Source organism: Scardinius erythrophthalmus (assembly GCF_964197995.2).
Source record: "Scardinius erythrophthalmus genome assembly, chromosome: 6".
NCBI lineage: Eukaryota > Metazoa > Chordata > Actinopteri > Cypriniformes > Leuciscidae > Scardinius > Scardinius erythrophthalmus.
This window is the reverse complement of record NC_138226.1, coordinates 14,542,490-14,556,182: the sequence shown is the minus strand read 5'-3', so window position 1 is coordinate 14,556,182 and position 13,693 is coordinate 14,542,490. Positions and strand designations below refer to the sequence as shown.

The 13,693-nt window shown below is 37.1% G+C and overlaps 2 protein-coding genes across 2 annotated transcripts in view; one reads left to right on the top strand and one right to left on the bottom strand.

Moving 5' to 3' along the window:
- Positions 1-6,741, bottom strand: part of fhip1b (FHF complex subunit HOOK interacting protein 1B) — a 23,078-nt gene extending 16,337 nt beyond the window's left edge. Inside the window, exon 1 of the mRNA XM_081368910.1 lies at positions 6,612-6,741. The gene's annotated coding sequence lies outside the window, so the exon portion shown is untranslated. The remainder of the gene's footprint in view (positions 1-6,611) is intronic.
- cnga4 (cyclic nucleotide gated channel subunit alpha 4) lies at positions 5,284-13,693 on the top strand (the record flags this gene model as incomplete). The annotated part of the gene is made up of 6 exons (XM_081369298.1): positions 5,284-5,359; positions 8,670-8,687; positions 8,967-9,636; positions 10,689-10,848; positions 11,927-12,092; positions 13,017-13,693. 6 exons carry the CDS (start codon positions 5,284-5,286, stop codon positions 13,640-13,642), a joined length of 1,716 nt encoding a protein of 571 aa, XP_081225424.1. The 3' UTR covers positions 13,643-13,693.

Here is a 13,693-nt window from a genome sequence, read left to right as displayed (position 1 = left end):
ACTTTTCCAGTCATTTTCCCTTAAAATAAATATCTTAACAGAAAAAACAATTTCTCTGTTTCTTAATGTTCAAACAGGTGATATTGTTTAAAATCATGAAACAAGTTTGTGTTGTGTTACCTGACTTTGATGACTCGTATCTTCAGCACAGTTTGTAGTGCGGGCTGCAATATTAATAATATTACATGTTTTGTCTCTTAGAAATGCACATTTGACAATAGCTTTGTAGCAGTAGTTGGGATGCCGATGTAAATTTATGTTCACCAACAAAAACTAACATATGTAAAAATTGTAGCCTCATTTTATATGGTAAAATTATATAAAAAAAAAATGTGCCTATATGGTAAAAAAGTTTTATTAAAATTAACCATTGGTCTTCCATAGTAGCACACATTTAGATCATGATAAAACCACACATCACATCACTACCATGGTAAAATGTAACTATATGGTTTATGGTATTTGTATGAAAAACAGTAGGCTAACGTTAGCCTAATTACATTTAGTATAGGGATGGGACGATTACCGGTTTCACTATAAACCACGATAAAATGTACTGACGGTTAGTATTATCGTTCAAATTTTAATTATCATTAAAACCGTGTTTGATTATCGCGATTTTAATAACTCACTGTAAATCCTGTCCAACCAGCAACAGTCTGACACAGGCCAGGCGCAGGGCGCAATGTTGTTTTTTTTTATTCGAGAAGGAGTAGCGGAAGGCAGTGACCGTGCTCGGGAGATTTTTCAGCCTTTTAAGAGGTCCAAATCTGAGGTGTGGTCATATTTTGGCTTTTACAAAAGTCATGAGTGAAACTTAATTGAGAATGGTCACTACAATAGGGGGGAAACACTTCAAATCTGCCGAGTCGTCTTGTGTAACCATCACCCACTGTTTATAGCGAACGCAAGGCAAGTTAACTTTGACCTCAATAGCAAAACTACGTCTGGTAAACATTTAATCACAAAATATTGTTTTGAGTTGAAATATTTTATCTCACTCACTTGAAATAAACGTGAAGCTTCCGTGAAGAAAAGTTCGCAGCAAGTGGCTTTGAGCCAAAGACGAACGATCAAGTTCAAACAAGACTATCATTGTAGGCTACACTTATTACACCGATTTTTTTTTTTTTTTCACAATTACGGGGACATATTGAAATGAGATTAATGTTTTAAATCTTACCTGTTTATAAATCCATTTTGTTCAGCGTACAAAACAATCGTCCAAAAACGGAGACGCAAGACGGCAAGTTGTATTTGAATGAAACGAGAGAGCGCGACCGTTGCGATACATGGATGTGCGCTGTTATAATGCGTTGCTAGGAAGGAAATGCCACAGAATATAATCTTGCTTAAAAAAGTGCATAGAGCTGCTGTTTTATTTGTTGTTTGTTGATTTTCAAATATTAAACTGTTTTTAGTGTGAGCATCAGTTCTTTTTGAACACTTTCATCTCGTTTTAACAAAACCGTGATAATATTGATAATCACGATCATTTTAGTCACTATAATCGTGATATGAAATTTTAATACCGTCCCATCCCTAATTTAGTATAAATGCACAAACGCTATAGGGTTAGCTTAATCACAAAAACTACTTTTTTCCTCCTTTAATACGTTTAATAGATGTCTACATTAATAATACAATGAAATTTGATAAGAATATCCCACATTTCTGCCACAATACCATGGTGCCGTTAGTGTCACGTACAGTAAATCGATGGTAAATGATGGGCATTTGTAGATTGAAAAGCCTTAATTCTGACTGTATCGTTGCGCAGTGTTTTTCCTGTTTGTCAGTTCTCCACTGAATTCAAGCGCTATTTAGTGGTCATATAACCGAAGACGATCAGCAAGTAAATGCATCTGCTATAATAAGCTTGCACTGCGCTGCCGTTTGAACTTTGAGCCGAGCAGATAATTGGTCCATGTTGTGCTGTTCAAATGAGTATCGCGGTTTCGTTACACTTTTGCCGCATAAACATTATATTGAACATTTATCGAACTCTAGTTATCGTTTTATAGAGGAATATTTGATCACGATAATTATCGCTATCGTTTTATCGCCCAGCCCTACTTTTAAATTGTATATATCGGATCAATCTCGTAGGGGTGTGCGATATTGACAAAAAAATTATATCTCGATATTTTCTAGGATTTTCTCGATAACGATTATTAGACAATATTTTGCTGAGTGTGTTTATTGTGTTGGTACTTTGGCAGGTTTAGGACTGTCGTGGACAGCCGACTCCTAAAGATTTTGATATTCTTCATACTCTGTGTGGTGGTCAGTTCACAGCAGTGACAGAAATGATTTTTTCCAATATGTTTCAATTGATTTTTACCTAATATGGCCATTTTTATATTTATAAAGCCTTTTAAATCTAATTTTATGCATGCATCATCTTTTGTGTTAATTTCATAAATTGAACCAAATTCAATTATAAAAATAAGACACAATATGGCTGTTACAAATCAAATGAAATCAGTATAAAAAAAATCATCTTTGCAATATTGAATATTGATATTTAAAATAATCTAAAACCAGAAAAGATACTTTAAATGTGAAATTGAAACCACCAAGTAGGTGGCAGCAGGTCACTGTTGTTGAGTGAATTATTGAGATTCAACCGATTAATTCACGGAAAAAAGTATTTGACTATCTTAATCTATCCAAGTCAACTGATTCGTTTAAAAAGCTGATTCACTCAGTAAGGAAACACCGCTGTGTGCGGCTTTGTTTTGAACAATTTCCTTAGCGAAATAGAGCAAAAACAGGCAACATGGTGTCTAAAATGTAAGTCACTTAATATTAACTTGTATAAAATCAATATCACATTTGTTATCATGCTGATATTTGGAAAAAAAACTGCACTTGTGATATTTATTACTAAATGATATGAGACTAAATCACACAGTGAAAGCATGCACTCTAAATGCGCACCCGCACTAGTCTAATCCACAAGACTACATCACGTAGAGTATGCATGCACTCTCTGGGTGTGTGTGATGGATAGGATATACTCGATAATGTAAAATCGCACATCGTTAAAACAACAATTACGATATTTTCGCAGACGATATATATCACACACCCCTACATATAGGATGCGATTTGTTGAGTTAATTACCAGCTAGCCAAGTGCTTCAGTTTATTGGTGTTCATTAACATTTCAGCATTAGCTCAAATGGCAATGCCCAACATTATTGTTATGATTGTATATACTCATCTGTATAGTTTACATGCGAGTCAGAGGCGTCTTTTTTCGGTTTTATGTCATCAGATTGGGATTGGCTTGTGAGATCGGCCAAATTTAGTGACTACCGATCGAGTCATAGAATGTGATTATTGGCCGATACTGTTCTGCGGCCGATCGGAGCATCCCTAGTGTTCAATTTTATCTCTGCATATTTTTTCAACAGTACGCCTATGTTTTCATTAAAATTGTTTCTCGTCATGAAAAATGCACAGGGATGTCTAGAATCACTTAAAGCAGATGAAAACACAGTTAAGTGCAAGATGACATATACTGTACATAACATTATAATGAGAATATTTAGTTGCCCATGTTTCAGCGTGTTGTTCTGGGAATAGCGCATCCACAACAGGATTAGCACTTGCTGGCCAGCATGTAACTTAGTTCAAGTTAACTTGCATTTGCATCCTTTTGTGCAGATAAGTTGTAATGTATGTTATGTTAATGCTGTGTATCAAGAATATCTGATTAATCTCATATGAGATGTGCATATATAGAAGTCAAAAAATGCCCATCCCTAAATGGGACTAAACAGTGGAGATTATCTGAGCAGTCAAGAGAATCAGTCAGCTCTGCTTGCTTACTGACTGCTTAATGCCCCAGGGAGAACAGTCAGCTCCTTGTGTTTCACTGTGATTTCTTTATCGACCCTGCAACCACAAACACCAAAGATTCACACTACTGGCGTATCAAGATTCAGATCTATGTCTTAAAACATTAACAAAAACAAACAGTTGTGACTCACCAACAGTCGCAAAGTTTTGGGAAATTGTTTTTTAGAAGTAACTGTAAGAATCAATACATAATTGGTGAGGACAACTGTGCTGAACCTCAAACATTAAGGACATGTAGAGGAGGAGACACCTGAATCATGTGCTTAAACATGATTCATAAGTCATTAATGCAAATGTATACTGCTTACTCTTACTCAAACCAGGTCATTTAAAAAAAAAATAATAATCTAAAATTCCCAAAGATAAAAATGTATTTGAAGTGAAATTGCGGCTTGCAAAAACAAAATGTGCACATGTTTTGAAGTTAATTGCTTTAAATAAATTGCTTTGGAATAAAAGTTGCAGCATGTTTCAGATGATAAAGAACACAACTTATATTACAGAAAATACAGTATTTGCCTATACGATGCATATTTAGAGATGCAAATTTGGTAGTAAATTATATTTACATATAAAACCCATTACAAAACAATTCTGCCAAATTAACTGGAAAATAATTGGTATAGCAATGACTTTGCATGTTGACCTATACTGCAGTGCAAGCCAAGGCTGTTTGAGAATTTGACAGCAGGAAAAAAAGGGGTGGAGAGAAAGAGAGAGAGAGATAGAGAATGAAATGAAAAGGGCTCTCTCTCTCTTTCTTATTTGCCCTGAGGTCAATGAATCATTAGCCAAGTGTCTGTCTCAACGGCTCACAGGTTAAGTCTTAATGGTAGGTTAGCAGATCAGGAGAAGGTAAAAGAGCGTAATGACTAGAATCACATAAGTGCACTCTTTTAGCTGAAGAGATCATGGTAACCTAATGGTTTAGATCTGTGCTGCTAACCACTAAATAAAAATAAAAGGGGTTAATAACATCACAGATCTTAAATCAAATGCAAGTTAACCTTGCACAAAAGGCACTGCCCCTAAATATCCTGTAGTCCATCTCTGCTTAATATTAAACAAGGCTGCATTTTCCAAGATTAACATTACTCTCTAAATGTAAGGCTATTCAAAACAAAAGACATTTGAAACATTTCTTCACCACCAAATGTTTGTACTTCCTTATGATTTAATTTTTAGGCCACACATTTACTTCTCTGTTGGCGTGTTTCATATTTATGCCAATGGAGGTAACAAAATCTAATAAAAGGAAAAAGTGAATCATTAAAAACTATAAATGAGTCTGACTAACTGCATGGGAATCCATCTAGAGAAAGAACAAGAGCAAGTTTGTTTGCACTGCAGGTCACATTAATTCCTTGGGTTTTAATCATCAAGAGTTCAAAGTTCAGTCATTCTGACACATAAATGAGTTTAGGACTGCTGTGGCATTTACTGAAGAGGAATGAACCTGAACACAATGGGTCAAATGACTCCAGCGAGTGTATGTTTATGTATGTATCTGTGCATAAAAAAGACTGAGGAAGAAAGTCTGAAGTACAGCTTCACCAGAGCCCAAAGTATGGATTTATGACACAGAAATGTTGCTTTGGCAAGCTAGCCTATATGGCATGCTATTGACTTTATGGAGCAAAAGTATGATTAAATCAGAGATACTGTAATTAACTAAAACTAAAAAAAAAAAAAAAACATTTTCACTACTTGACATAAAATAGACTGAAATCTGCAGACCCTTCAAAATCTCCACTTCCACTCATAACCCTTTCATTATCTCCCATTACAAATGTAGAGCATATATTCAACCATGAACCCTCAAAAAAGCAAGTCTCATCAAAAAGCCAAGGACATAATGCTGTGTACTTTTATATTTGATAAGCACAGCAACATCATGCACTACAGCTCAACAGGCTTTTATATGAATGACACATGCCAAAAAAAAAAGACTCAAATGAGCAGCCACCCAATGCTGTTGCCATAATCATATTCATAAGAGATTGTTTTCAACATCACATCTGTATTGCATACTACCATAAACAGACTTTGACCACATGATTATATATGTTTTTGAACTGAAATTATGCACCAAAATACTTAACGTTACTAGCTCCAACAGCCACGTTTTGAGTATTCACGTTACAGAATAACATAACAGTCATTTTAAAAGTATGGCTTCATCACTTATGACAACATAAACATTTGACCGGTAACTGCAGGTGAAAAGCCACTTACAGCACAGCAAACAACACCACAAAAGACTCGTTTTACTGGCTCATTCCAAGAAGATGACCTACAAATACCAAACCAGCTGTCAAACACATATTAAAGTTTATTTCAATGCAGCTCCCTCTTTCATATTTTCAATATGAGTATGTCACAATACACATTCCCACGTAGTGATGTGTCATTTTAAACACACACACACACACAGGGCACTGAACGGTTAAGAACCGTTATACTGTGTGATTAATGTCAAGAGGGATAACACAAAACATGCCTAATTTTCTCGCTTCCAAAATGATCGTGATTTATAGGGTGTATGCATATTTTCTTTCACTGGCAGTTATAATTCTAGTCTCATCTGTAAGGAGTTTCACCGTTAACCGCAAGGAGAGCTCGCAACGGGTCAGATTTGATTTGACGCCGTCCGTTGAGCTCGCGAGCGGAGCGGGAAACGAAAGGTGACGAGGCCACACAGTGCGATTCGACCAATAAAAAACGAGGGGAAAAAAACTTACGCGAGCGAGTGCTGTTTTCCGCTTCGTCCTCCGCCGTAGCCTGGCTATCCTCAAACAGCGATTCTGAGATTTGTCAACCTCTCCCTTCGTCCCGCAGCCATCTTTCTCCTCAGATTCCACGGACACACCCACGCGCACGGGACGCTGTGACGTTACATTGGAGGGAGGCGGCCATGGCGAGAAGTGTGTTGTTTTGCTCGGAGCGCCACCGCAGGCGAAAATGGTGAACTGATGAAGTGGATTATGAATATTAATTATATTCGTTATATTGCGTTGGTTTGAACCTTTTTTTTACAGTCTATGGTTTGAACCCCTTTTTGGTAACCTTTATGTAGCGGCCAAACACGGCACGTGGCGTAATTAATATTGATGCGTTGTGCCATGATCAAATTCATCCGACCACTGCTGTGCTGAAAAACACAACTTTGATATAAATGCTGCCATCAGGTGGTAATAGATAGATACTTGAAAAATTATTTTGGAAGTAGCCTACTAAAGTTCCCCTTTCCTCTGTTAGTTACCCTATTTCTCCCCCAAGAAAATTGTAACTGCGAAATGGCAACACTAGCCAAATAAAATGAAATCTATGAGTGTCTGTGAAATTGAGACACTAAAAAGTTTAGTTCTAAAATTATTCCATGTGCAGATATAATTTTGTATAATTAGTCATTATAAAAAATGTTAGTCATTATTTTAAGTCCAAGATAGATACTTGATATATTATTTTGAAAGTAGCCTATATTTTCCATTCAGTTACATTCTGTTCCTCTCCCTAGGGTTTTTTGTATTTTTTTTTTTTTAGAAATCTGATTGGTTCGCGCAGATTGCTGAGCCAGGAGGAAACTGCTTACCTGGTTCCTCTGGAGAAATGTTGTCATGACAATGAGCATCACATAGTACCTGTGTTATATGGGTGGGGTTGCTTGTTGTTGTGACAGCTATGTGTTCAAACAATGGTTGTTATAAACTCACTTACCTTCATATTCTTTTGTAAATACTAAACATGAACACAAATCGCTGGACAGGGCTTTTTGCATGGCAACGCAAGATCAAGAAAGCTGATGAGGAAGAGAATAAGGCAAAAGAATCAAATAAGACGAAGAATGAGGAGACTCCAAAAATAAAGTGAGTTTTAGTTCAAATATTTTATTGTCACATTTGTTAACTGTATATTGTAATGTAAAAGCATTATGCATTACCAAACTACTCCAACCTCCAATAGACACAAATTAAATGAATAATTACAGTTCTTTGTTATTTTATGCTATAAAGACTAACACAAAATGTTCTATATGCTGTCAGCTGGAAGGAATGGATAATCGATCCATCTGAAGAGTTTTACTATACATGGTTGCAAATTATGATACTCCCTATCTGCTACAACTGGGTCATCATAATATGCAGGTAGGAAAACATTAAGTGAGGTTTGACTACTGTACACTTTAATAACTTTTATTTTATTTTTACATTAAGATGAGAATAATATCAGAAAAAAAGGTACAAAAGCTGTCACTGGTACAGTACACTTCAAAAAGGTTCTAAAATGTACCATTTAGGTACTAATATGTACACTTTTGGAACTAATATGTACACTTTTGGAACTAATATGTACACTTTTGGAACTAATATGTACACTTTTGGAACTAATATGTACACTTTTGGTACCAATATGTACCTTTGAGGGACTAATATGAACTCTTTAGGTAAAAAAAAGTGTACCTTTTGAAAAGGTACCGCCACAGTGACAGCTTTTGTACCTTTTTTTCTTAGAGTGTATTGAATGAAAATTGTAACTGAAATGGCAACATTAACTGTGAGTGTCTGTGAAATGAAGACACTAAAAGTTTAGTTCTAAAGTTAGGGTTAGATATCATTTGGATTTCAAGTCTTAACAGTTGTTAATTTACTAAGAAATCATTATGCTTGTGTACCGAGAGAACTGAAGTTAAATGGTCTTTGTTGTTAAAAGGACATGTTTCTATACAATTGAAGAGACATATTTGGCAACATGGCTAACCTTGGATTATATCTGTGACTTGGTCTTTGTGCTTGACACAGTTATTGGTTTTCGCACAGGTAAGTGTGCATCTTATCTCTTTTTTTATTTGTTTGTTTGTTTATTATCTTTGCATAGCCTACTTATTTAACTTTGAACTTAATTTTAAATTTTGCTTCTATACAGATTGACTTCACTATGGATTAGGCTAATTATTTTTTTTTTTTTTTTTTTAAACATCAAATTGCTTATTTTTTCTTCTTCTTCTTGTTTGTTGTCACTGTACTAATTTCCCCCCACCCACATTGGCCGTCTGGAAAACCTAGACAACATTTTTAAAAAAGGCTTTCTCTCTAAAGGTTTTCTGGAGCAGGGTATCCTGGTGCGAGACTTGTCCCGTTTGAAAACGCGTTACCTACGCTCCTCTCGATTCAAATGGGACATTGCCTCTCTGTTGCCCACTGATCTGCTCTATCTGACACTGGGGATCCACGCACCTCTAGTCCGGGTCAACCGTTTCCTGCGCACGGGCCGTTTGAACGAGGCCTTGGACCGCATGGAAACACGCACAGCCTATCCGAACACCTTCCGCGTCGCCAAACTCATGCTGTATATCTTCGTGCTCATCCACTGGAACGCCTGCATCTACTTCTCCCTGTCTAATTACATAGGCTTTGGTGCGGATCCCTGGGTCTATCCCAACATCTCCGACCCGGAGTTTGCTTCCACGAGACGCCAGTACTTCTACTGCTTCTGGTTTTCCACTCTCATCCTCACCACAGTGGGTGACACTCCGACGCCCGAACGCGAAGAAGAGTATCTGTTTCTGATCGCTGACATGTTGATCGCAGTGCTGGTGTTTGCATCCGTCGTGGGGAGCATGGGGGACGTGATATCAAGCTTGCGTGATCGTGACAACGTGTTTTTCCCCAATCACGAGCTGGTGAAGGCTTACCTGCGCAGCCGGCGCATCAGCAAAGAACTGCAGAATCGCGTCAACGACTGGTACCAGCATCTGCACATCAACAAGTGGGTCTTCCTATTATAGTCTGTGAGCCCAAAAAGCAATATTTAAAGACACCAAATCCACATCTACACTACTGTTTAAAAGTTTGGGGTCAACAGTGCCGGATTTAGGCACGTGCATGCTCATAAAATGATTTGCCTCTAATGCTAAAACACTGTAGGCCTAAGACAGTTATATCTTTAGTATGTAGTATGTAGATGCCGTAAATTAAATACAAAGCATCATTCTACATCCTTCAATTCTACATTAGGCCGATTTAGCAGTTTTGTTTGTAATGACAGTAAAAAAACGATAATATTAATGTTAATTAATGACAACAACCATAATTTTATCCAGCTTTTATTCAGCCATCACAGGAATAAAATACATTTTAAAATAAATTAGAAAATGGTTATTTTTAAATTATAATAATATCTTAGAATATTTCTGTTTTACTGTATTTTTTATCAAATAAATGCAGTGCACCCTTGGTGAGCATTATAGAGACTTCAATCAAACCATTACAACATTTTATCGAACCCAGATTTCTGAGCGATAGTGTAAATGTAAAAAAATATATATAAATTGCAAAAGAAAACAAAATATTCCAAGTGACATCTGCAAAAAACAATGCTAGATTTTCTCAGAGCTAAATCTTGAAGGCTGTAGTATAGCCTACTTCTGGGTCGGACTATACGCCGGAGCCTCTACGCTGTAGGCAACGCGTTGGTTTTCATTTATACTTCTGCGTCGTTGTCCGCGCTGACGCGCAATTACACTTGCAGAGGGAGCATGTGAAACCCGAGGGAGCGGTCCAGACCAATCACAGCGCTTGCGTCCGCGTAGAGTTGACGCGTTGTTACATTTTTGGAGAGGTGCACGTCAGGGTACGCCGAAGGGTACGCGCTCTACACACAGCCTACGACGTAGCTAAGGCGTGAGTTCGACGCAGAAGTATAAATAGGCCATAGGCCTTTAGCCATTTTGTTTAGTCATACTTTTAACCAATTGTTCCCAAGTTAATTAACAACAATTTTTAATGTTTGTTTACACCCAAATTATGTGTCTGGAACAGAAAGATCACACGGGAAAATGAGATTCTTCGACATCTTCCAATCACACTTCAGACAGCAACTGCCGTGAGCGTGCATCTGCCCACTCTGTCTAAAGTCACCATCTTTCAGAACTGTGAGAAAAGTCTGTTGGAGCAGCTGGTACTTAAACTCACCCCACAGGTTAGAAAACAGATGGCACACCTGGGGCCTGCTCTTCATACGTGGACTACTCACTTATCTGGATTATACTGTTAACGATTTGACATTATCCAGGATTGTTAGGTCTCTTATGCTCATCCCGGAGTTGCTGTCATAGCAACAGGTCCATACGCTTAAACCAGGCTTATTTCATGTAAACTTAGATTGCATCTTTTTAAGCTTGGAGGTGATGCTTAAAGTCTGTCACAGCCACTGCTACTTTCTTACAAGATTGAACCAGGAACAATAGGCTAATAATTTAAAAACTAATTTGAAAACAATATTAGAATATTGTGTAGTCTATCATAATATAGACACAGCAAGTTTTACTCTTTGAGGGTACACTTTGCTGTTTCCTTATAAAGAAATTCAAGTTTTTCATCAGGTGTGTCATGTTGTCTTTTAATATGATAAAAAAAATCTTGCTGCCAGCAAATTGCTGCATTGCTGATCATGGTTTTGAGTATCGATACATCTGCCCTTTCCAATGAACACAAAGGGCTGTGTCCGAAATCACATACTCTTTTAAGTATAGGTACTTATTTTGAATAAGTAATTACTTCACTAGCGCTAAAAAGTATGTTCTATGTAGTATGTGTGTAGTATGAATGTAATCTGTATGTACTACATTCGCCATGTTGTCATTATCATGTTATCTACTAGCGTCAGTTGCCTTGCTTCACTGCCATTCGCAAATTCTCTCCCGTGGCCTCATGGGATAATAAAGTATCTATCGCATGCACACTTCAGAATCTCGCCGAAAGAAGTTGGTTATCCGCATACTTTTTGCCTACTCTTTTATGAGTACTGTAAATTCAGACATACTTTGTTTTTCGCTTACTGTAGGGAAGTATGCGATTTTGGATGCAGCCAAGAACGCGCAGTAATCCAGATATTTTATTCAAATCAGCAAGATTAAGAGTCAGTTAAATCTAGTCTTGCATATTGTACTTGACTTCAGCAATATATTTTTTTTTATGTTTGCTGTTGTCATTATTATACTTTTTATGTATACTTTGCTAGTACAGTATTATACCAGAATCTCTTCTATCATCTTTAGGTGTATAGCCCGGGAGAGTACGTATGCAAGAAGGGTGATGTAGGTCATGAGATGTACATCATTAAAGAGGGGAAGCTGGCAGTGGTGGCTGATGATGGAGTCACTCAGTTTGCTGTTCTGGGGGATGGAAACTTCTTTGGAGAAATCAGTATCCTGAATATCAAGGGTATGAAATGCTAAAGACCAGTACAGTATTCAGTACACTGTAAAAAGTTGCTTTTTAAAAATTTTCAGTACAATCAACTTGTACTTGTTATAAATTGCTTAACTTATTTTGATGAATTAAAGCAATGTAAAAACATACGTTATCATAACTTATTGATCATATCATTTTCAGCATAATCATATTCCTTATAATTAGTATTCACTACAATAACAACATATGTCCATCATGATTCAATTTCTATTATTTCCTTATTCCACAACAACAACAAAAAGCTTTTTATTGTTTTGGAAATATAAAAAGTGTTCTCACATTCCTTTGATGGCTTAGAAATAATAAAGTAATTCCCTTCTGATAGTGGACCTGAGATAACGCATTCTCCACAATGTTTAAGTGGAATAATTGACCTAATGTTTTTAAATATATTTTTACTCACCCCCATGCGGTTGCACCCTTGTTATTTTCTATCTTCCATGAAACACAAAAGGGGAGCAGAATGTCAAAGCTTCTATTTTTCATACAAGAAATGTGGATAGTAATTTATACAGCAAGAACAACAACAAAAAATCCATATGACTCATACACTATATTTTACAATAGAATCCATACAATAACAATGAAATTTGTTTAACACTGAAAACCTTTCCCCCGTGTGTGCTTGTGTTACGCTACCTATATTGCTTCAGAAGACTGGATTACATTTATGGAGCTTTAGTGTGTTTTTTGGTGCTTTTGTTGTATGGAAAAAAAAGCTTGAGAATCTCATTTTGTGTTTCACGAATGAAAGAATATAAAATGGGATTCGAGCAGCATGATACTTTAACTTTAACTTTAACTTTAACAAAAGAAAAGCAAATTTAGCTGTATTAAAACATAATGAATCACTATAAATAACACAAATTCATCACAACTCTCATTAATGCACAGGTAACAAATCAGGAAACAGACGAACCGCCAACATTCGCAGCATTGGATACTCAGATCTGTTCAGCCTATCGAAAGAGGACCTGACTGAAACACTTCATGAGTACCCTGCTGCCAAGCGCCTGTTGGAGGAGAAGGGTCGTCAGATCCTGACAAAGATGGGGATGCTGGAAGAGACAGATGAAGGGCAGGGAGAGGTAGAGAAAACGGAGGACGTGGTGAACCGTTTAGAGGCCAACCTTGAGACGCTGCAGACCAAACTGGCTCGGCTGATAGCTGAACTGGAATCTAGTGCCCGCAAAATGATGCGAAGAGTGGAACAATTGGAACTGCAGACAGACGAATGGGAAGGCATCGTGGCTGAGGGTGCACAGGCAGAAACAGAAGAGCAGGAAAAAGTAATAGGGAGGGAGATTGGGGATGGGGAAGGAGAAGGAGAAGGAGAGAAGGAAGATGAAGAGGAGCCAGTGGTTGAAGGAGAGAGAGGAGAGGGTGATGGAGGAGAGGAGAGCCTGGGAGAAAAGAAGAATGTTGGAGGAAATGAGATCAGTGAAAATGAGAAAGAAGAGGCAGAGGAAGAGCTAATAAAAACAGAAACGCATCAGGATAAGAAAGGAGATGAAAAGTAGGTAGAAAATATATGTAAAATATACACTACCGTTCAAAAGTGCGGGGTCAGT